The following is a 25000-nucleotide window of genomic DNA, read 5'->3' as shown; positions in this document are numbered from 1 at the left end:
CATGAGAATGAAACACGGATGTCAAATTTTAAACACACACAAGCAAACATACGAAGCTCGGTTAACACAATGTAAACATGATTATAATGCTTGCAATTCAAAGAGAGGGACTCCCTCCACTTCTCTTGACTTAATTAACCCCTTCTCTGGCTCTCTGATACCCCTCCAGGGCCACCCTAAAACCAGAACACCCCTCAAGACCCAAACCGAGGCAATCTCCCCTATGAAACCCCATTTTTCTGCAGCTGGCCCCTTGGACAAATCTCTTGGCTTTTTGGAATAAATCATTCTCCTTTCCTTCCAGCTCTCTGGATTTCGTTTTGATTTGTCCCAGCTGGAGCTGCAAGCCCGAATCCTTCTGCTGATGCTTGGGGAGAGGGGGCGGTTTATAAATCGAATAAATGAATGAAATGAAATGAATGAATGATGCTACCTGCGTTGGGCTCCAGGTTGACGTTCAGCAGGTCCTTGAAGCCGCATTCGGGGCCCAGCTCCCCGTTGTAGCTGGTGGTAGCGGCCGAAATCCTCAGCCGGCAGGGATGTTCCTCGGGTGTGTTGTTGTTGATGACCACAAAGACGTCGAAGTCGCAGCCGTTGTTCATCCCCTCGGAAGCCTTGATCCGGAGGGCCAGACCTTCCTCCTGTGGGGCCGGCTTCTTCTCATGCTTCGCCTGCTCAAAGGTGGCTCTCTCCTCCTCTGAATCTGCAGCCAAAGGAGGAGCAAAGAAACCTGGGAAATGTCCTTTTTGGGGGAGGGGGCTACCCAGAGGGCACCTTCTCTCCCTTCACTTGGGTAGGAGGGACCTGTTGTGGAGCTGATAGCAGATTCGGAGAGCAAGGAGGTTGGGGAGGAACATGGGCCAGTCCTGAGTCTGGGAAACGCTTGGACGAGGGCTCTGGGTCGGAGGCAGAGAGGGGGCCAGGGCCACATGGCAGCTATCAGATGCCTCCGGAGCCTCCACAGTCGGACAGCAGCGAGGCAGAGGAACAGGGGGAGCCTGTTCCCGGTGTGTGCATGTGCAGGGCTACCAGAAGGCAAGAACAGTTAAGACAAAAGGGGCAACTCGGGAGTAAGGCTTGGAGATCATTGGCCCCTCCAGTAGGACATGAAGGAGGAAAATGTGCTCCATGTGGCTTTGCAAAGCGAATTGCCAATTAGTTCCTTGGCAGTGTTTCAAGGGTGATAAAGGTGGGCGGTTATCAGCCTTATTCCGAAGGACTTTGGCAGACTTCTGATGGACTCTTTACAAACTATTTGTGACTCATTATGGACTGCGAATGAACATAATTCACAGCCGTTGAAATAAAAAGAGGGTTTTGGTGGACTGTGTCTGCTTTTTACTGTATCAGGAACCCTCGGTCAGAAGAGGACGCTGCCAAAACCCAACTGATTTCTAAAGAAACTCTACAGGCTGAGCTGGGTTGTTTTCTTGCAGAGGTTTCATTGCCTCTGATGGTGGATATGCAAAACGTGGAACAAAAGCACTACTAGACCCATGTTTCTCAGCCTCAGAGACTTTAAGATGTCCGGACTTCAACTCCCAGGATTCCCCAGCCACCCTGGGAGTTAAAGTCCACACATCTTAAAATTTGGGCTTCCATTAAACATTCTCATGACAGTTAACAGGTGGTACTCAATTTACGACTGATTCTTTAGCACCAATTCGAAGTTACAACGGATCTCTTCAGGGCAACATTCAAAGCAGGCAGATTCAAAGTTCTCATGATCATTCCCACGGTGATATGATTGCTTGGCAAATGACAAAAATGTTTTTGCTGGTTTTTGCCAGAATCTGGCCTTGGTTTCCAGCAAAACAAAAGCAGGGGGGGAAATACAGCCACGGTGGACAAATGGATTTGCTTAATGACGGCTGCGTTTACTTAAGGACCATGATTTAGTTAAACGACCACCACCCAAAGGTCAAGTGGGAATCCACTTAAGGATTGGCATGAGTCATGATTGTAATTCCCAGCTCAATTACGGCGTATTTCCTGCCAGGATGAGCTCAAGGGTGCCCACCCAGTTTCCCCACCGCCCCTCCGAGTACCTTCAAGGTGCTTGTAGGTGTGGGTGATGTCCTCCTTGGTGTCCTTCCCCACACTCTTGGTGCTGATATTCTTGCCCACAAGGGTGGGGTGTATGGTCTTCTTGCGGGACATGTCACTCTGAAGCATCAGGTAGGCCACTTCGGCATTGACCTCAGCAAAGACGAACTTCACATCGTACTTGAAGTCCAGTTGTCCATCCTTGACGGCTTTCACCGGAGTTGGCCCACAGCAGTAGACTCCTGCGGAGGGAGCACATAGGACATGGAAGAACAGGGTTGGAAGGGACCTTGAAGGTCATCTAGTCCAACCCCCACCCCGCCCAAGCAGGAGACCCTACAGCATTTCCAACAGATGGCAGTCTAGTCTCTTCTTGAAAACCTCCAGTGATGAATCTCCCCTTCTGAAGGCAACTTCTCTTCCATGAGTTGATTCTTCTCCCTGTCAGAAAATTTCACCCTATTTCCAGGTTGAATCTCTCCTTGGTCAGTTTCCATCCATTATTCCTTGTTGGCCTTCAGGTTCTTTGGCGAATAGCTTGACCCATTTCCTCCTCTCTGTGGCAGCCCCTCAAATATTGGAAGACTGCTATGCGGTCTCCCCATGTCCTTCTCTTCCCTAGACTAGCCAGGCCCAGTTCCTGCAACCGTCTATCGTATGTTTGAGCCTCCAGTCCCCTCATCATCCTGGTTGCTCTTCTCTGCATTCTTTCTAGAGTCTCCACATCTTTTATAGTGTGGTGATCAAAACGGGATGCAGGATTCTAGGTGTGGTCTTACTAGGGCTTTATAGAGTGGTATTAGTACCTCCCTTGATCTTGATTGTATCCCTCTGTTAATGTAACTTAAGCTGTTCCAACGGTTAATTGTCCTCATGGTTAGGAAGTTTCTCCTTAATTCCAGGTGTCTTCTCTCCTTGATTAGTTTCCATATATTCTTTCTTGTCTTGCGTTCAGGTGCTTTGGAGAATAGATTTACCCGCTCTTGTGGAAACCCTTGGGATATTGGAACACTGCTATTAGGTCACCCCCACTATAAAAAAGAGGTGGAGACTCTAGAAAGAGTGCAGAGAAGAGCAACCAGGAGGATGAGAGGACTGGAGGCTGAAACATATAAAGAAGAGTTGCAGGAACTGGACACGGCTGGTCTAGGGAAGAGAAGGACCAGGGGAGACATGAAAGCATCTTCCAATATTTGAGGGGCTGCCACAGAGAGGAAGGGATCAAGCTATTTTCCAAAGCATCCGAAGGCCAGACAAGGAATAATGGATGGAAACTGATCCAGGAGAGATTAAACCTAGAAACAAAGAAGAACTTTTTGACAGTGAGAACAACCAACAGATGGAACAGAAGTTGCCTTCAGAGGTTGTGGGAACTTCATCCCTGGAGGCTTCCAAGAAGAGACTGGACTGCCATCGGTCAGAAATGGTGTGTAGGGTCTCCTACTTCATTGGACTAGATGACCTAAAAGGTCTCTTCCATCTCTGTTATTCTGTTATTCTTTCTTTTCATTAAGCTAGACATTCCCAGTTCCTGCAAACGTTCTTATTCATTGTTATCCTCCAGCCTCCTTATCCTCTTTGTTGCTCTTTTCTGCACTCTTTCCAGAGTCTCACACGTCTTTTTGGACACCATGGCTGGATGCCGTGTTCCAAGTGAGGACTTGGCAGGTAACAGTCTGTCCATCCCAGATCCTCCCTTAGCCTTTAGGGGGAGACCTGGCAGCACAACCTGTCCATCACTTACCTTCACTCTTTTCCTGCGGAGTTGGGTCCAAGGCTTGCCATCCGTCATAGCCACTTGGAAGGTCCGGACGGGTCATCCAACATTCCACCCAGCAATGATAATTCCTGGGTCAAGAAGGGACCAAGAAAAGGAGAAAGAACAATTGAGGAGATCCAGGCACAGCTGCCTCCTCCTCCTCCTCCTCCTCCTCCTCCTCCTCCTCCTCCTCCTCCTCCGCCTCCGCCTCCGCCTCCGCCTCCTCCTCCACATTCCTTCTGAGGTTATACAGGGTGGAAATGTCCACCAGGCTCCCAGTGATAGGAGGCCTGGATTCATTGCACCTTCTTCATCATCTACAGAACAAGGTGTTCTCGTGGGTGGGGCCCGACTAGTAATCAATGCCAAATCCAGCGAAAAAACTGGCCGCTGTGATACAATTGTATAATAATTGTAATTATTATTATTATTAAGACGTCCTGGGCCCCTGGGTGGGGCCCGACTAGTAATCAATGCCAAATCCAGCGAAACAACTGGCCGCTGTGAAGAACAAGAACAAGCCTTAGCCACAAACTGCATGAAGGCAAAAAATTCAACATGTTACCACCAACAGCAAATGTCGCCTCTGTAATGAGAAAGATGAGACAGTCGACCACTTGATCAGCGGGTGCAGCAAAATTTCACAAACTGACTACCTAAAACGCCATGACCGCGTTGCTAAGATTATTCACTGGAAATTGTGCCAAAAGTTTGGATTTGAGTACAGCAAAAACCACTGGGACCATCAGGCTGAGAAGGTTTTAGAGAATGAGAAAGTCAAGATCTTGTGGGATTTGAGAATCCAGACTGACAGGCACTTGGCCTACAACACACCTGACATAACAATAGTTGAAAAGAAAAAAGTTTGGTTCATTGACATTGCAATACCTGGTGATGAGCGAATTGGAAGATAAACAGCAAGACAAAATCACAAAATACCAGGACTTGCAAATTGAGGTTGAGCGACTGTGGAAAAAGAAATCGAGGATTGTCCCAATTGTAATTGGAGCCCTTGGAGCAATACCTAAAGGGCTACCTACTCGCTATTTGGAAATTCTAAATTTACCTGACTTGAACATTCTGACTCTACAAAAAAACCACCCTACTTGGAAGAACTTATATCCTCCGACGTTGCCTTAACAGTTCCTAGGTCCTTGGTTAGGACTCGAGCTGTTAGGCTACCAACCAGCCCCAAAGGCTGTGAATCTCACCGAAAATTAACATAATAATAATAACAACAACAACAATAACAACAACAAGAAGCCCTGAGAACAAATCCAATCAAAACCAGAATTGAGAAGACATCAACACACATCAACTGCCACCTCTGCAAAGAAGCGGAAGAAACCGTGGGCTGCCTGGTTAGCTGCTGCCAGAAGATCACCCAGACCAACTACAAACAACAGCATGACAAAGTAGCAACAAGGATGCACTGGGAGATCTGGAAGAAATCCCCCTTTGCCTGCAAGCGAGAACTGCTGGGATTATAAAAGTCATTGAAAAATGAAGACTTTAGACTTCAAACAAGCAGCCACCTGCCAGACTTATCAATTGTCGACAAGAAAGACAAAAATCAAAAGGTCTGGATAGTGGACGTGGCAGGACCTGGAGACGGCAGAGTAGAAGAGAAAGAACTGGGGACTATAACAAAGTCCAAAGACCCACAAATGGAAACAAAACAACAAAGAAAGCAAGGAATGTCCCAATAGGGACTGGCATCTTGAGTTCCATCCTAAAACATCTGGAACCCCATTTGAACACCATCGATATTGAGAAAACCCCCATCGGTCAACCCAAATGGCAGTTTGACTTGGAACATTTTATAGCCCACCTTTAATATTGTTAAGCTACATCTGCTATGCCAGGTCCTTGGGAAGGACGGGATAGGTGGATAAAATGCCAAATCCAGTCTAAACACCTGGCTGTGTGATCAACCCTAATAATAATTCTGGACACGCGGTAACAAAATGGTCTCCCTGACTCAGGGCGGTTGGCTGAGCAACCACAGCCAACAAATCTTGAACCACTGTTGGGAAAGGTGTTTGTGTGTTGCAAACATATGAAGTTGGAAAACGTAATTATCTCTTATTCATGACTGTGGAAAAAGAAAGCAAAGGGAGGTCCAATAGGGAGAGGTGCCTTGGGTGCAATCCTAAAACATCTGGAGCAGGGGTGAAATGCTACCAGTAGTAAAAAATATCCTTTAAAAACGGGGGGGGGAGAAGGTTCCGACAATTGCCTGGCTCGCAGCTGGTTCACGTGACCGTTGGAAACTTTTTTTCACTTTTTAAAGCATTTTTTCCTGTCGATTCGGGCGAATAGGTAGGAAAAAAATGCTTTGAAAAGTTGGCCACGCCCACCCAGTCACATGACACCACCATCACCAAGCCACGCCCACAGAACCGGTGGCAAAAAAAAGTTAGATTTCACCACTGATCTGGAGCATATCTTGAACACCAGCGTCATTGACAAAATCCCTGTTAGTCAATTGCAAAAAGCAGCTGTACTCAGAACGGCTTATCGTCTACCTCTAACATCGTCAAATGACCACATCTGCCAATTGTAGGTCCTTGGGAAGCACTCAAGAGGTGGACAAAACTGCCAGATCCAGTCTGAGCATCCAGCTGGGAATGCAACAAACAAAGACAACAACAATAACAACAACAACATCGGCATTGACCAAATTACCATCAGTCAATTGCAAAAGGCAGCTTGACTTGGAACAGCTCACGTCCTGTGACCTTACATCAAAGGAGGAAAATTGTGTTGCCCAACTGGTAGGGACAGCAGGCTGGCCACGCCCCCGAACCAGTTCCCTGGTCACCCGTTGCCGGCATAGTTTTTACTCTGTTTTTAATGTTCTACACATGTGGAGAACACTTTTTCAGCAACTGCGCACACACGCATAGCGCATGCCCTGCATGTGCATGCGCAAAATGGCACTCACAACAAACCAGCAGTAACGCTGGCCGCAACCCACCCCTGTGTCATATCTAACCCGGTCAAACAGCCACATCTGTCTGCCCCAAGTCCTTGTGAAGGACTCAGCTGTTGGACAAAAATGACAAATCCAGTCTGAACATCTGGCTGACGCTGCAATCAACCATCATAATAATAATCATGATCTTAAATTGCACAATTTGGGAGGCGGTGGAGGTTGTGGCCACGCAAGGAGTTCCCACCAACTTCTGCCAGGGGACTGCAAAGCTCAATTAAGCCGGTCAGTGATCCAAGCCAAGAGGATCAAAGCCTCTGGAGGGGTCAAGGGCGGTCATGGCACCTCCCATGCCCCATGAGGTCATTCGGCCAATGACACAAGTTACGGGAGGATCTGGGCAAGATGATCATGATGTGTGACTCTCTTTCCTATTTCCCAACTCTTCCTTGTTTCTCACAATTTAGCTAATTTGTGACTTTAATTAGCTGACCTTGGCTGGAAGCCTTTTGCTTCAGGGGAAAGAGGTGGAGGTGAAAACCACCCATGGACTGGCTTGCTAGTTTCATCTAATTCCTGATCATTTTAATGTTTTTGTATTTGGGCTTGTTGAGGTCCACTGGCGGCCTGCGGAGCCGAGTCGGACCGTGAGGAGGTTGGGGAGGAACATGGGTCAATTCCGGAGTCTGGGGGAGGCTCTGATGAGGGCTCTGCGTTGGAGCCCGAGAGGAGCCAGGGCATCTGACAGTTATGTGCCTCCGGAATCTGACATCAGGAAGGCAGAGGAACAGGGGGAGCCTCTTCCCAGTGCGCGCATGTGCAGAGCTGCCAGAAAGCAAGAACAGTTAAGACAAAAGGGGCGATGAGGGAGTAAGGCTTGGAAATGATTGGCCCCTCCCATGAGACACGAAGGAGGAGCAAACGGATGTGAGCCTTTGCAGGAAGCGAATGTGTTCGTTTTGTTCGGTTCAAACTCTGAAGCTCCGTTTGACTCTGTGCTCTGGTTGGCCTTGCAAAACTAATTGGCAATTCGGTCTCTGGCAGCGTTTCAAGGGAGAGAAAGGTGGGTGTTTATCAGCATTACCCTGAAAGACTGTGGCAGACTTCTGTCGGACTCTTCACAAACTGTTCATGACTCATTATGGGCTGTGAATGAACATAATTCACAGCCATTGAAATAAAAGAGGGTTTTGGGGACTAAGCGTGTGATTTATGCTTTATCAGGAATCCTAGGACCCAACAAGGATTTCGATGGCTTTGAAGAGAGGGATGGGAGGCATAGACACATAAAAGACATGTCGACTTACAGCCATTCATTTAGTGACTAGCGTTACAACGCCGCTGAAAAAAGTGACTTATGACCGTTTTTCACGCTTACGACCATTGCAGTATTTCCGTGGTCACATGATCCAAATTGAAATGCTTGGCAACTGACTTATGTTTATGACGGCCGCCGTGTCCTAGGGACACGTGATCCCAGTTTGCGACCTTCTGACAAGCAGAGTCCATGGGGAAATCAGATTCACTTAACAAGCGGGTGACTCAATGAACAACTGCAGTGACTCACTTAATAGCGGCGGCAAGAAAGGTTGTAAAAGGGGGCAAACCTGACTTAAAAACTGTCTTGCTTGCCATGGAAATTTTGGGCTCAATTGCTGTCCTAAGTCGAGGACTGCTTATAAACAAACAAACCAACAAACATCAGTGCCAGAGGCCTCCCTTGGGGATATCCGCTCTCTCTGCTTCGCCTGAGGCGTCTTATTTTATAAAAATAATAATAACAACGGAACTGATTTCCGAGAAGCCCTGAAATTTCCTTAGAAGCGCTTAGAGCAAAAGGACGTTATTGGGGAGGGGGAGGGCCGTTCTATGGTTGAGGAAGCATCATGCTGGCAAGAGGCAGTTTGGGGAAGAGAACCCCCCCCCCCCGGGCGATGAGTAAAAAGGCAAAACCCAAATAAGTAAATAAATAGGCGAATTGAAAACAGAGCCTTTTGCTTAGGGAAGGAACAGCAAGTCCTCCCCCTTTCACGAAGGAGAAATTAAAAATGAAGGACTGGGAGATTAGCAATCAGGAGTCTGGAAAAAAAGATTAATGCTTTTCTGGGTTCCGACTGGGGGTCCCATCGACCAGGCGGACGTGTTGGCGGGGTCCTTGAGCAAACAGGGTGCTGAGGTCAAAGGTGAAGCGGCAAAACCTGGGGGGGGGAGGAAGAAAAGGGAGAGAGGAAGTGAGCAGAGGGAGGGGCGGAAAAGGGGGGGAGGTCCCAGCGCTGAGTCACCCCATCTCGCCTGCGGTACAGACAGGACAGGGGGAGTTGCGCAGGCGAGACCGGAAGCTCCGTGTCCTGAAATGTGGGGTCAGCTTGTATGACTGGATTTCTGCAGAAAAGAATGAGTTTTAGGACTGAGGATTTTGTGTGTGTGTGTGTGTGTGTGTGTGTGTGTGTGTGTGTGTGTGTGTGTAGTTGTGTTAGCCTTGTGGTAGTTGAGAGTGTTAGTATTTGCTAGCCAGTCACAGGATTGGGGGTTGTTTTCTTGCAGACGTTTCATGACCCAACTAGGGAACATCATTAGTGTCAGTAGGGAGTGAAGAGGAGGAGGAGAAGGAGAAAGAGGAGGAGGGAGGGAGGGAGGGAGGGAGGGAGGGAGGGAGGAAGGAAGGAAGGAAGGAAGGAAGGAAGGAAGGAAGGAAGGAAGGAAGGAAGGAAAGAAGGAAGGAGGACTGTGCAGTCCTTGGTGATCTCTGAGCCTGGTTGTTTCCTTGCAGACATTTCATGGCCCAACTAGGGAACATCATCAGTGCCAGCAGGGAGTGCAGTTGGACTAGAGGAGGAGGAGGAGGAGGAGGAGGGGGCAGTTTGTCTCCCGAGCCTTCCCACTCCCTCCCGTCACTCACCAGATGAGCTCCCGGTTGCCCCTCTGCAGCTTCCCGTTCTCGTCCAAGTATTGCTCAATGGTCAAGTTCCCGTTGGCGTCGTGGGCAGAGTTGTAGTTGGTCACCACGCGAGTCGGGACCCCGAGGCAGCGGAGCACTGGGCAGGCGGGGAGAAGAAAACACCACGTTCAGCCTCTCTCCGGCCTCCTGGCAGGATAACCCCGACCCCAGCGGCCTCCCTCTGGGAAGCCGGACAAAGCGTCGGCCGGCCTTTTAGGCTGGCCTGGTTGTCAGCGGACGTTGGAGCCCCTTCCCTGCACCCAACGCGCGGCTTTTGTCTCTCTGCCTCCGGCAGGTTTTGATCGAACCTTTTTGTAAACCTCGGCCAAAATTGTGCCCGTACCTGCCCTGCACCCACCATGCAATGCGCCCAGCCCACCTGCGCACATGTGCACAGCCCCCTCATGCGTGCTGCCTGCCTTGTTTCCTAACTTCTGGTGGGCCCTTTCCTGGAGCCCGGGGAGGGTGAAAACGGCATCCCCGCCCCCCCAAAAGATTGAAAATCAGCTGGCCGGCAGGCGCCCTGGACCTGATGGCTGATGTGCCTGGAGACATGTACCCCCTGTGGCACGCGTGACGCAGGTTGGCCATCACAGCCCTAGACCTTTGAGAGCGTGTGCCACACGATACAGTGCAGTAAATCACACAGGTGGTAGGGAAGTACTCAGAACTCAGAGACAAAAGGGGCTGCGTGGAAAGTAGAATCCTGGGTCAGTCAGGGACTCAAACGTCTACACACCGACACATGAAAGTATGGGGAATAAACAGGGTGAATTAGAAACGGAACTAAATGAGGGCAGGAAGGACTCGGTTGCCATAATGGAAACTTGCTAGCAGGGGGGAAATGCTCTGAGGTCTGCTGCTGGGTTGCTTCGGCAGAAGCGCTAAGAAGCCTTTGCTGAGTCTGCAAAGGTCGGTAGAGGAGCGAGAGGGGGGGGAACAGCTGCGCTGCGCGATTGAGCTAGCAAATATAAATCACGCGGCACAGCTGATCCTCGGAATTAAAAAATATATATTTACAGCATTTTTTACTACCAGTTTGGGTGAATAGTCTTCCAGTATTGGAGGGGCTGCCCCAAAGAAGAGGGGGGGGGGTCAACTTATTCTCCAAAGCAACCAAAGAAGGCAGCAGAAGAAGCGACGGACGGAAACTGACCAAGGAGAGAAGCAACATGGAACCAAGGAGAAACTTCCTAACAGGGAGGACAATTAACCAGTGGAACGGCTTGCCACCAGAAGTGGTGGGGGCTCCATCGCTGGACAGCCATTTGCCTGAAATGGCATAGGGTCTCTTGCTTGAGCAGGAGGTTGGACTAGATGACCTCAAAGGTCCCTTCCAGCTCTATTCAGATTGATTGAAACCCACCAATGGGTTTACATTATTTAAAAGAAACAGAGCAAATGAAAGGGGAAGTGGGGTTGCATTATATATATAAGAAATAACGACACTTCTACAAAAACAGAGCAGAAAAATGATGAATGATGAAACACAAATTCTTGCACTTTTATCCTCTGCCCTGCTGCAAAGTTGCTGACTTTGGGGTTTCGAGGGAGTGGGGGGAAGAGAGAGGGCTGTTGTAAGCTTGAATGTCACTAAATGACCTGCCTCTTGTGTTTCCTCCGTGCTGGAGGAGGAAACTTCAGCATCAAAGAGAAATTAGGATTTCTCCAAAATCATGCCTGCAGTTAAAAGTCTACGGAGGTCCTCCGTCCTCCAGGCCCTGGTTGCCCCAAAGGTGCTTTTGTTTGCAAGAGGCAACTGGACTTTCTGGTTTTCCTTTGAAGACGTTTCGCTTCTCATCCCAGAAGCTTCTTCAGCTCTGACTGGTTGGTGGGGAATGGAAGGATTGATACTCCTTGGTCATTTGCATCCTTTGAGGACCGTTTTGTAGACTGGAGATAGATGATGTCGTACCCCTCCCCCTCTGTCGAGAGAGGGTCTGTTCAATTTGGACACAGATGGCCCCTTTGACCCCTCTTCCAAACTAGCAACCCTCTCTTTGCTGGACTTTGCTGTCTTCAAAAGAGGGGACTTTGCCTTTTAAATGCAGATGGACTGATGAATCTTGTCCTGATGGGTTTGTTCTCCTATGTCGCGCCATGCGTTTGTGCAGTGGTTGTTTTGTTTTCCCAGTGCATAGATCTGCACATGTCTCACTGCCTTGTACTGCCTGTACCACGTTGCTCGGTTTGTGTCTGGATGTTTTGTCCTTGGGGTAAACAGTACAATGCCATTGAGTCATGTGCAGATCTGAAGAAGGCCCCACACCCATTTGCACCACTCAGGTGACCCTGAGGACACAGACAAACCTCCAGGTGGCCTCAAAGACTCTCTTAAATAATTCAAATGACCAACAGTCTACAAGGAATATAAATCCTTCCCTCCCCACTAGATTCTTGGGTGAGAATACAATACAATACCAGAGTTGGAAGGGACCTCGGAGGCTTCTATAATACAATACAATACAATACAATACAATACAATACAATAGTAGAGTTGGAAGGGACCTTGGAGGCCTTCTAGTCCAACCCCCTGCCTAGGCAGGAAACCCTATACCGTTTCAGACAAATGGCTATCCAACATCTTCTTAAAGACTTCCAGTGTTGGGGCATTCACAACTTCTGGAGGCAACTTCTGTTCCATTGATTAATTGTTTTAACTGTCAGGAAGTTTCTCCTCAGTTCTAAGTTGCTTCTCTCCTTGATTAGTTTCCACCCATTGCTTCTTGTTCTACTCTCAGGTGCCTTGGAGAATAGTTGGACTCCCTCTTCTTTGTGGCAAACAAGAAGCAAAATGTTATCAAATAAAAAACCCAAGAAAGTCCTGTTGACTTTTGGAAAAAGCAGCTTTTGGGGCTTCTACCTCCAACCAGCTGCACCACCGTGATGGCGACCACCTGGGCAGCCTCTCGACCTGTTATGGATTCTCACCTGTGCAGGCCACTGCAGCGAAGACCCAGCATTGCCCATATCGAACTGGTTGGCATCCGTACTTCTGCCACCTCCGTAGAATGTCCACACTCCCACTCCAGGTCACGGGGCTGATCCCGTCGTCATAGCGGTTGTCCCAGCGTCCGAAAAGGATGCCTTTGTCATCGTTGCAGTTGACCTGCAGCCGAGGAAGCAACAGCTCCGTGTGAAACAGCACAAGTTTCAACAGAGAAAGAAGAATATTTGTAGTTCGGGGTTGAACTGAGGGGTCCTTGTTCTCTGAGCTTATATGTTCTCTTGCAGACCTTTTGTTACCAAACTAGGTAACTTTATCAGTTCTAGTAGGGAGTAGGGTAAATTGACAACAAACCTCCCTCCCTTCCAGCACTGATGATGTTCCCTAGTTTGGTAACGAAATGTCTGCAAGAAAACAACCAAGGTCAGCATCAAGTACTTCACTCTCCTCCTCCTCCTCCTCCTCCTCCTCCTCCTCCTCCTCCTCCTCCTCCTCCTCCTCCTCCTCCTCCTCCTCCTCCTCCTCCTCCTCCTCCTCCTCCTCCTCCTCCTCCTCCTCTCCACAAACCTCCCTCCCTTCCAGCACTGATGATGTTCCCTAGTTTGGTAACGAAATGTCTGCAAGAAAACAAACAAGCTCAGAAAGTACCAAGGACCCCTCAACACAAGTTTGCCATAAAACAAGTTTACAAAATAGGTCCACCTTGTTAGATCTTGGATAAACTTTAAACCTTGTTGGTTTCAATGCAGGAGGTGTGGGGTCTTTCTGAATTTGGTCTCCTCTGCCAAGAAATGTCCAACCTGGGCCAGAAATCCATTCCGCCCTTTCTCCTTTAGGGCAGGTCAAAGGTCCATGTGGTCTTACCATGGCGCTCACCACCCTGCTGATGTAGACGGGGCTGTTGCGTCGAGAACAGTCCTTGTCTTGATTGAGGAGGAACTTGGGGTTGGTGTCCAGCAACTGCAAGCAGATGTCCAAAATGTCCTCTTCAAACTATTTCAGGGGAGACAAGAAGATGAGAGAAGTGAGATGGAGCTGGTGGCCTTCAGCAGAAACATCTGGGGGTTTCTTGGTCCTCAGCTAGTCACCAATGCATCAATGGAGTCCTTACCTTGTGGTTAAACCCTCGATAGCCAGAGAACGAGGAGGAACCATGGCCATGAGTCCTCTGCCTCGTTCTGGTGGACAACATCCTGCGCCTGGAGACCTCAGGAGCTTTGGCCCCAGAAGATGGCCTTCCAGTCCACCATGGATCTCCTTCGAGCAGTGGCAAGTCATGGCCTATTTATTCCCCACCTCCACCCCTTCACATCCTGCTCCCTCTTTCCCCCCTTTCAAAACTGTAATTTTACTATCGGTTGTAAATCCATTTTATTATTTTTAGAAATATTTATGGGTTACAGTCCTATAGCTTTTATTTTAATGTTGTAAGCCACTCAGAGTCCCCTCAAGGGCAGATGGGTGTCAAATAAATCCAATAAATAAATAAAACTTGCTGTTCAATATTTATTTGTTCGTTAAATTAATTTGCCACCTATCTGTATCTAATACATTTTAAAAAATGGCTATTCAGCATTTATTTATGTATTTATTAAATTTATTTGCCAATATCTGTATCTAATAAATAAATACAAATTGCTCTTCAGTATTTATTTATTTGTTAAATTTATCTCAATCTAAATAAATCTAAATCTAATAAATAAATTAGAGTTTATTTGCCACCTATCTAAATCTAATAAATAAATAAAAATTGCTATTCATCATTTACTTATTTGTTAAATTTATTTGCCACTTATCTATATCTAATAAATAAATAAATAAAAATAACTATTAAGTATTTATTTGTTTAATTTATTTCCTGCCTATCTATATCTAATGAATAAATAAATATTGCTATTTAATATTTACTTATTTATTTGTTAAATTTATTTGAGGGGCTGCCCCAAAGAAAAGAGTGAGGGGGGGGGTCAACCTATTATCCAAAGAACTCAAAAGCAAGACAAGAAGCAAAGGATGGAAACTCATCAAGGAGAAGAGCAACCTGGAACTAAGGAGAAACTTCCTAACAGTGAGGACAATTAACCAGTGGAACTGCTTGCCACCAGACGTTGTAGGTGCTCCATCACTGGAGGTTTTTAAGAAGAGGCTGGACAGGCCCTTGTCCAGAATGGTTTAGTGTTTCCTGCTTGAGCAGGGGGTTGGACTAGAAGATCTCCAAGGTCCCTTCCAGCTCTGTTATTCTGCTTGTCTCAGCTTTGTAAGTGGGATTTATATCTGTCTGTCTATCTATCAAGGCAACCTTTTTTTCTCTAATTTTTCTACTTTTCTAGGCAGGGCTCAGAGCGAGGGCAGCCAAGGGTACACCTAAAATATACATTTCCTTTTAAGCCCTTTGTGTGCTCAGGATGATGGATGTTTTCCCTTCAGACGGGCTTCAATGGGGCCTCCGGAGGGGGCAGGATGGAACTCGACAAATATTTGGCAATTCGTAAGCCATTGGCGACAACAAGATGCCTTTTGTTCTCAGTCACCTGGAATGTACCTGGAGGACCCGCCCAACCTCACCCCCAAATCCCCTCCTGGCCACGAAGCCCAAAAACGTTGCCAGGAACGGAGGCACTTCCTCCACCATGGACGGAGGGAAGGCAGGAGGTGCCAACTCTGTGGGTGCTGCAGGAGATCTTGGCACGCTGCGCTTATCTCTCCAAGTTGAAGTCTGCAACTTGTAGCCCTGAGTAAGGAAGTCCCCAAACTTTGGACAAAGAAAGTTGAGACGATGTGGGTGCTCCATCCCTGGAGGTTTCCAGAAATAGACTGGAGGTCCTTTGGACTGGGGAGGTATATGAAACTCTTGCCTTGGAAAGGGGGTTGGGCTAGAGGACCTCCAAGGTCCCTTCCTTCCAGAGTCTGTGTTCCAAGATGGGGGCTGAGAGGATGCTATTGATCAAAGCTCCACCTGTTGTGTATTTTATGGGCATCCAAGGAGCTTCAAGTCCTAACGGAAGTTGGCCCAACAGAGAAGTTGCCACAAAAAACACCCCTGAACAAAGGCTGCGGTAAAAATAACAACACAAACACAAACACAACACAACATAAAGATAAAGATAAAGGTTCCCCTCGCACATATGTGCTAGTCGTTCTCGCCTCTAGGGGGCGGTGCTCATCTCCGTTTCAAAGCCGAAGAGCCAGCGCTATCTGAAGACGTCTCCGTGGTCATGTGGCTGGCATGACTAAATGCCAAAGGAGCATGGAACGCTGTTCCCTTCCCACCAAAGGTGGTTCCTATTTTTCTACTTGCATTTTTTACGTGCTTTCAAACTGCTAGGTTGGCAGAAGCTGGGACAAGTCACAGGAGCTCACTCCGTTAGGCAGTGCTAGGGATTTGAACCGCTGAACTGCCGACCTTTCTGATTGACAAGCTCAGCGCCTTAGCCACCGAGCCACCGCGTCCCATCTAACGTAACATAACTGTAATACAGTAAAGAATAAAATAAAATATAAAATAAACAAAATAGTTGCTCAAGCAAAGATTGGATAGCCATTTGCTCAGAGTGCTATAAAAACTTGGGCATGGGGGTTGGACGAATCCATCCCACGATTCTGTTTTTATGTTTCTATAAAAATAAAACAGAATCCTAAGCCAAGTCAAGGAAAATACAATAAAGTAGAGTAGGACAATTCCTTCTCGCATGGTGGACTACAAGCTCTTGTTGATACATCTAAAAATAGGACTGGCCTTCTTAGCAGCTGCATCCCAGGGCTAGCTGGACTTCAACTCCTGATTAAAAAGGACACCCGACCCCTTCCCCACATACGGTTTGCCAAGTCCTGCTTCCCCACATCTCTCCCTAGGTGTGGGCCTTCACTTTCCTTCTGTTTGTTTGAGATCACTTTTAAGCCTCTCTTGACATTTTGGAACTTCTCTGTCTCGTCTAAAAGTATTAGTCACTCCTCCTAATCTTGTGTCATCTGCGGACTTAGTGTGTCCCGGTCACATCCAAGCCCTTCCCAAAAATGTTGAATGGTCAAAGGTCCAGGAGGGAGACCTGTGGATTAGATCAGTCTTCCTAGAGTTGAAGGGATATCACAAAGAAGAGGGGGACACCTATTCTCCAAAGCTCCAGAAGGCCAGACAAGAAGCAACAGAGGGAGAGAATCAAGATCACGTGAAGGGTTAATACCACTTTATAATGCCTTGGTAAGGCCACACTTGGAATATTTGCATCCAGTTTTGGTTGCCATGATGTAGAAAAGATGTGGAGACTCTAGAAAGAGTGCAGAGAAGAGCAACAAAGATGATTAGGGGACTGGAGACTAAAACATATGAAGAACGGTTGCAGGAACTGGGTATATGTCTAGTTTAATGAAAAAAAGGATTAGGGGAGACATGATAGCAGTCTTCCAATATCTCAGGGGTTCCCACAAAGAAGAGGGAGTCAAACTATTCTCCAAGGCACCTGAGGGTAGGACAAGAAGCAATGGGTGGAAACTAATCAAGGAGAGAAGCAACTTAGAACTGAGGAGAAATTTCATGACAGTTAGAACAATGAATCAGTGGAACAGAAGTTGCCTCCAGAAGTTGTGGGAGCTTCATCCCTGGAGGCTTTTAAGAAGAGACTGGACGGCCATTTGTCTGAATCTCTTGCTCGAGCAGGGGTTGGACTAGAAGACCTCCAAGATCCCTTCTGTTGTTCCCTCTAGACTAAGGTGTAGTCAGATCGATATGATTTGTTCTGAACTGGACCCACTTAGAAGGTGCTTATAGATCCACCTCGCAGCGATATCATCCTACTCATATTTTAACCCTTTTACTACAGTAATGAAAATTAGGCTTCCCTGGATCTGATGGATCCAATTAGAAGAGCAATTGGCTGGATCCATTTTTAAGCCAGCTCTTCCTCAAGTTCTCCCTGGCGCAAAGTCAAGTTTTCTTTTGTCCGGAAAGAAAAATATTAGTCCACCTGCCTTTTGTTCCCTACAGCAAAAAGATAACATAGAGCGAAGTGGATTTCCTGCAGGAGACAATGGGATCTCTTGTTCGGACCAAGTTTGCCATGTGGTACGTGAGCTCTTGACACTTCTACTCTTGGGGTGTCAGCACTTTCGAGGCATTTTGGGATGGAGGAGAAGAACCAAAACCATTCCTGAAGGCCTGGAGACCAGGGTTCAAACAGGCCCCCAACTCTCCTCCAGGCAAGTCCTCAGGTGCCAGGTGAGGTCCTGTGGGAACGGAACATGCATCTTCTTTGAGGAGTGGGCAGAGGAGGAGGAGGAGGAGCATCCTGGCTGGGGAATTCTGGGAGTTGAACTCCATCCATCTTCATGTGACCAAGGTTGAGAATCACGGATTCCTCCACAAAAGAGTGAATTTCCCACCAGCATCCCAGATCTGAGCCTCTCCAGGGAAATTCATCCTTCAGGAAACGCATATTTGTCTAGGCCTTGTGTGGCAAATGCAAAGAGTTTTGAGTGTCCTTCAGCCTGGTGGGATTTTTCTGTCCTTAAGTAGGTTCAAGGCTTTCACATCCAGTTCCCTGGTAATTCAAAGTCCATCCTGTCTCTGGGAATCAAGATTTCCTCCCTTCTCCTCCTCTTCCTCTTCCTCCTCCTTATCCTCTCTCCTCCTCACTTTCCCCTTCCCCCCTCTCCTCCTGTCCATCTCCTCCTCCTCCTCCTCTCCCTCTTCCCCCTCCTCCTGTTGGAAGAAACGTCCTTCTGGATTCAGTTCCAAGTGGGGAAAAAGACACTGGAAACATGGAGGCTGCTTGGAAAGATGGTTTAATGGTGGACAGGACCACGTGGCTTCAGATCCTGGGCAAAAAGGCACACGGGAGAGAGAGAGAGATATTAATAACCTCTGTTGGACTTTGAATTTGAACTTGTGTTCTGATTGGTTGTCAGACTCCCACGGGACCATGCAGGGGTAACTTTGTAAGTTGTCTTTTGAGTCCCAGGCTTGGTTGACTCTTGCTGGGTGATGATGTAATGAAAGGGCTTTGGGATTCCTCCAATGGCTCTGCCTGAAGGAGGTAGATCTTTGTTACGTAGAATAGAGTGGCTCAAGCCTTAGGGGCCCATTGACAAAGTTGAGGTGGGGGGGGGGGCGACTAAGTTTCTGCCTCCCTTTTAATATTTCCTAAAATATTTCCTTTTTCTAGGAGAGGAGTGGGTGCTGACTTCCTACACTCCTCTCCCTCCTCCTCCTGTTCTCCCTCTCCCCCTCTTCCTCTCCTCCTCCTCTTTCTCTCCCCTCCCCCTCTCCTCCCTCCTCCTCTTCCTGTTCTCCCTCTTCCCCTCTTCCTCTCCTCTTCCTCCTCCTGTTCTCCCTCTTCCCCTTTTCCTCTCCTCTTCCTCCTCCTCTTCTCCCACTCCCCCTCTTCCCCTCCTCCTTCTCTTCTCCCTCTCCCCCTCTTCCTCTCCTTCTCCTCCTTCTCTTCTCCCTCTCCCCCTCTTCCTCTCCTCCTCCTCCTCCTCTCCTCTCCCTCCTCTCCCTCCTCTTCCTCTGCTTCTCCCTCTACCCCTCCTCTCCTCTCCCCTCCCCTCCTCCTCCTTCTCTTCTCCCTCTCCCCCTCTTCCTCTCCTCCTCCTCCTCCTCTCCTCTCCCTCCTCTTCTCTCTTTCCCCCTCTTCCTCTCCTCCTTCTCCTCCTCTCTCCTCTCCCTCCTCTTCTCCCTCTACCCCTCCTCTCCTCTCCCCTCCCCTCCTCTTCCTTCTCTTCTCTCTTTCCCCCTCTTCCTCTCCTCCTTCTCCTCCTCTCTCCTCTCCCTCCTCTTCTCCCTCTACCCCTCCTCTCCTCTCCCCTCCCCTCCTCCTCCTCCTCTTCTCTCTCTCCCCCTCTTCCCCTCCTCCTCCTATTCCTCCTCCTGTCAGTATTTCCACTGAGAGGTCACCCAAGTGAATAAAAAAAATAAATAAAGTGCAAAGCTCCCTTTATAGGATTATCTCTGGCTACGAAAGGACCTTTCAGTGACTTTTTTATTAGCTGGGGATGAAATTTAAGGGGGGGATTCAGAGGCTTTTAAAAATGGCTCGTGCATTGACTGGCCCTTCCAGAAAACTAGGACTGAGCGCCAAATGTCTGCAAGAACATCTAAACTTCCTGCTACAAACCTCAGACTCGCCAGAAATGCCTGTTTATGAATCTGTCCCTTCTCCTCCCACCCTTAAACCTTGGCGAGGCTACTAAATGCACAAACGCTCTTTTTGAAGTTGATGTACCTTTTTTACAAGAGGAATTTCACTGGACACCAGGGTCTCTCTCTCTCTCTCTCGGACGGAACATCTTGTAACAGCCAGTCCTGACCTGGGCTCTTTGGTGGGACAGCCAGCTACGTTGGTCTCACTTGGGGAGGGGGCAGGGTTTTTGGGGGGAAGCTGACTACCCCTAATAAAAGGATACTCCGGGGGACCTGAAATGCAATTTACATCTTCTGATTCTGGATCCAGTTAAGTAGGAAAAACTGGTGGTCTCCCAGAGCCTGGAGAAACATTTTAGCAGCTTTCAAAATACAGGCTGAGAAGAAGCCACAGGTTGGCCTGTGAGGTCAGGCAGACTGAACCCTTGCGGGTGTCTGTTGCCAAGGTACACAACAAGCAGGAAAAGCTCTGCCTTTGTTCCAGCACAAGATGGAAATCTGGGCAGCTGACAAGCCCTCAACCAAGAATGACAACCTGTAATTCTTCCCTGCCGAGGAGTTCTTTATTGTTTCACACCTTTAGGCAAAATCGTGCCAGAGTACACACACAACTATCTGCACCTGCAATCTACTCTGGGAACTACTGAGGAGGGGCTGTCTTCAGCCTCTTTCTCTCACATGGGATATCCGGGCTGAGATGCCTCTACTCCCTCCTCCCTCTTGTGATCCACCTAATTATAGTCCATCTCATCAGGTGTGGACTACAACTCCCATAATCCCCCCAGCCACCACGGGTGGACTACAACTCCCAGAATCCCTCAGCCACCATGAAACAATGAGAGAACTGTATGGAAAAACATGACCTGAAATAGAATTGCTGCCAAACACTCTTCAATATCTTCATAAATGACTTAGAGGAGGGAATAGAAGGGGAACGGACCAAATTTGCAGATGATACTAAACTGTTAGGAATAGCTAATAACACCTTAGAACAGTGATGGAGAACCTTTCTTGGCTCGCGTGCCATAAGGGGGAAGGGAGCATAGGGGGGGGTCGTGCGTGGGTGTGCCGCACCCATAATGCAATGCACAACCACCCCCACAGTGCGAATGCCACATAACAGGCGCTCCCCCCATTTTTTGCATGCTTTTTCGCCCTCCCCAGGCTCCAGAGGCTTTATAGGAGCCTGGGGAGGGCGAAACCAGCCCCCCTGCCCCCCTGGAGGCCCTCCGGAGGCTTCAGGAGCTTCCCTGAAGCCTCCGGAGCACAAAAAAACGGCCCTATGGTCAAACAGGAAGTTCAGGAACGGACTTCCGGTTTGCTCATAGGGCCGTTTTTTGCCCTCCGGAGGCTTCGGGGAAGCCTCCTGAAGGTCCCTGAAAGCTCTGGAGGACTAAAAACGGCCTTATGGACAAACTGGATTTCTGAACTTCAGGGGGGCGGGGGAGGCTCTTTTTGCCCTCCCCAGGCTCCTATAAAGCCTCTGGAGCCTGGGGAGGGCGAAAAATGGCTTTAAAAATGGATGAACTGGGCAGCGCGCACCTGTGCACTGGCCAGCTGACAGGGCAACGCCTGACAAATGTCTCCGTGTGCCACCTGTGGCAGGCGTGCCATAGGTTTGCCATCCTGGCCCTAGAAGATAGGCTCAAGATCCAGGTGGATCTGGACAGACTTGAACCCTGGGCCCTGTCTCACAAAATGCAATTCAAAGTAGAGAAATGTAAAGTCTTACACTTAGGCAAGAAAAACCAAAAGCACGCGTATAAACTGGGTGAAACCAGGCTTAATAGCAGTGACTGTGAGAGGATCTTGGAGCCTTAATGGACAACTAGTTAAACAGGAGCCAGCTGTGTGCAGCAGCAGCCAAAAAAAACCAATGCAATTCTAAACTGCATTAACAGAGGGATACAATCAAGATCAGGGGAGGTACTACTACCACTCTATAAAGCCTTAGTAAGGCCACACTAGAGTAGTGCATCCAGTTTTGGTCACCACACTATAAAAAAGATGTTGAGACTCTAGAAAAAGTGCAGAGAAGAGCAACTAGGATGATGAGGGGAAACTAAAACATATGAAGAACAGTTGCAGGAACTGGGCCTGGCTAGTCTAATGAAGAGAAGGACCAGGGGAGACAGGAGAGCATCTTCCAATATTGGAGGGGCTGCCACAAAGAGGAGGGGGTCATGGTGTTTTCCAAGGCACCCCAAGGCCAGACAAGGAATAAATGGATAGAAACTGACCAAGGAGAGATTCAACCTGGAAATAAGGAGGAATTTTCTGACAGTGAGAACAATCCACCCATGGAACAGAAGTTGCCTTCGGAAGTTGTGGGAGCTTCATTCCTGGAGGCTTTCAAGAAGAGACTGGACTGCCATCTGTCAGGCAGATGTTGGGTGGGGGGGGGTGGACTAGATGACCTACAAGGTCCCTTCCCACTTTGCTATTCTGTTACTGTCCATACGTGCAGCCAAGATATTGCAATGGAGTTTGGACTGGACAAACGTATCATCAGACAGGGAAAAATAGTAAAAATTAAAGCAATCAAGATGACCTACAGAAATAACATGAAATGTTATTTGTACCTGAGCATCCTTCAAACTGACAACCTCAAGCCCAGTGAAGTCAAGGAACTGCTCAGAAGTGGAGCAGATCAAGAGACTGAAGAAGATCTTAAAATCCAAACTCAGTGGAGGAAATACCAGCAAGGCAATGAATACTTAGGAAATTCCGGTCATTAGACACACAGCTGGAATAGTGGACTCCAGCAGAACTCAAAGGCCCCGCTAGGAAGGAGAGGAAAATAATGACAAGGAATCAGGCCCTCCATCCTGGCAACGACCTTGATAGACATCTGACCAAGCGAAATCGGTGCGTGTGGAACCTTGCAAGCGCATGAGATGCTTGAAGAAATAAACGAGGGCACTGGAAGTGTAGAAAGTTAGCACACCCACCCCTCTCCTAGAGGAATGAAATATTTTGGAAAATATTTTAAAAAAGCAGAATGTTATGTTTTCCTAAAGAAGAACCAGGCTCTTGGGAAGCAGCCCCCACCTTTCTTAATAGCCCCAGCAGGACTGGGCCAGCCCATCTATAAGACATAAGGCCTTCAGCTCCAGGGTGGTGGGATTAAGACATGGCCCCTCAGGACCTCATAGGATTATCTATCAGCAGAGCTCACAACTAAACTCCTTCACTGCATCACTCAGCAAGGTTCAACCAAATGTATCTCAGACAACTTCAGCTATGACCCCTGCATAGCCCCCTGGGAGTCAGAAAAACCAATAGAATACATTTCTTGCACAGGAACAGGAGGCTCAAGGGCAAGGCCCAAGAGAGGGTATAAATGCCTCTGACTCTCCACTCCATGCATTCAGCTGCCTAGGGTTGAGTTTGAAGACTCCATGTCTTCAACCTCAAAACTCATGTGGTCCCGTCCATCCATAAACCATCTTTCCAATTCAGCCTCCATGTTTCTAGTGTCTTTCTCCCCACTTGGAACTGAGCCCAGGTGGATTTTTCTTCCAACAGAAGGATATCCAATGGATAGTGAAAAAGATGCACGTAAACTAGTAGAATAGAGAGGTCTATTGAGTACCGATAAAATTAAACCGGCCTACAAGAAAGAATAAACGAAGAAGGGAAAGGTGGCATGGGAAGTCAAAGCATTGCACGGCCAGTACATTTAAAAAAATAGCAGAGAAAACCGAAAGAGGCGGTGGGATAAATTCTGGTTGCACAAGAACAAAGCCCTAAGAACAAATGTATACAAAGTCAGAATGGAGAAGACAGCAACAGACAGCATAATGCTGTCAAAGAAACATGGACCGCCTGGTTAGCAGCTGTTAGAAGATCACCCAGACTGACTACAAACAACGTCACGAGGAAGTAGCAACAATGCTGCACTGGAAGATCGGAAAGGAATATCCTTTGCCTGCAAGCGAGAACTGGTGGGGCCATAAAACGGAGAAAGTCGTAGAAAATGAAGAAGCTAAATTCTTCTGGGACTGTAGAACTCCAACAGATAGGCCAACCCACACTTAACAATTGTCAATAAGAATGACAAAAAATCTGGATGGCGGACGTGACAGAACGTGGAGACAGCAGAATAAGAGAGGAGAACTGGAGAAGATCACGAAATACAAAGATCTGCAAATAGAAATAGAAAAAGAAAGCACAGGTAGGACCAATAGTGATAGGAGCCTTGGGTGAAATCCTAAAACATCTGGAGCACCACTGGAACGTCATCGGCATTGGCAAATTGGCCATCAGTCAATTGAAAAAGGCAGCTTAACTCAGAACAGCTGATATCCTGCGAGGAGACCTGTAACATTGTCAAACATCCACATCTGCCCATCTTAGGTCCTGGGGAAGGATTCTTATAAGTAGACAAAAATGCCAAATCCAGCCCCAACATCTGGCTGACACATAATAATGATTAATTGAATTTATTTATTCATTTTAGATTTTTTATTTTAAACACTTAAACACATCAACAAAGACATAACTCGAAACAACACAGGAACTAAACGTTTCGCCTTATAGCAGTTTATATATCGGTGAATCTTAACAGTTATTATTTCCCCTGCTATACATTCCGATTTTACATTTTTGGTCACCTTGTTTCTTACTCTTTTTCATGTACAAGTCCTTAATTATTCATATTTAGCCACTTATATCAGACAATCGTATTGCCTATATTATATTGTATATACTTAATATATCTTAACTTATCTTTCCTACCCTTTTAATTGAATTTATATACCACCTACTCCCAACAAATCAACAATAGTGAAAGGAATAAACCAGCATAACGATCAATGTTACAGACATGTCCTGACAACCTCGTTTTTTCCTTCTACATCTACCACTGTAGGCAGAGCAGATGTGACCAGGGACGGTTAACTTTAGCTACTGTAAAACTTGTGAACTTCAACTCGCAGGATAAAAGAGGCATAGAAACAAGATCAGATGAAGTGTTAGTACCGCTTTTTAAAGCCTTAGTAAGGCCACACCTGGAACACTGCAACTGATTTTGGTCCCCACATTACAAAACAGATGTTGAGACTTTGGAAAAAGTGCACAGAAGAGCAACTAAGGAGATTAAAGGCCTGGAGACAAAAATATATGCAGGACAGTTGCAGGATTTGGGTTTGGCCAGTCTGGAGAAAAGAAGGCCACGCCCACCCAGCAATCGGGCAGAGAACCGGTTGCTAACATTTTTCAATTCCACCCCCGTTTTA

General features: G+C 47.6%; 1 protein-coding gene across 2 annotated transcripts in view; it reads right to left on the bottom strand.

The window, feature by feature from the left end:
- The window catches only part of TGM2 (transglutaminase 2), a 68634-nt gene that overhangs the window by 16313 nt on the left and 27321 nt on the right, over positions 1–25000 (bottom strand). For both annotated transcript variants that reach the window (XR_014174965.1, XM_081948099.1), the window contains exons 5-10: positions 13490–13618; positions 12610–12787; positions 9640–9775; positions 3791–3894; positions 2049–2288; positions 434–703 (exon numbers count right to left, since the gene is read on the bottom strand). Coding sequence is in view for 1 of the 2 variants with exons in the window: in XM_081948099.1 (XP_081804225.1) it covers positions 434–703; positions 2049–2288; positions 3791–3894; positions 9640–9775; positions 12610–12787; positions 13490–13618 (1057 nt within the window). In the remaining variant the exon portion in view is untranslated. The remainder of the gene's footprint in view (positions 1–433; positions 704–2048; positions 2289–3790; positions 3895–9639; positions 9776–12609; positions 12788–13489; positions 13619–25000) is intronic.

The sequence above is a fragment of the Natrix helvetica genome (assembly GCF_964273705.1).
Source record: "Natrix helvetica genome assembly, chromosome: 3".
In the NCBI taxonomy this organism is placed as follows: domain Eukaryota; kingdom Metazoa; phylum Chordata; class Lepidosauria; order Squamata; family Natricidae; genus Natrix; species Natrix helvetica.
This window is presented reverse-complemented; position numbering and strand designations above follow the sequence as displayed.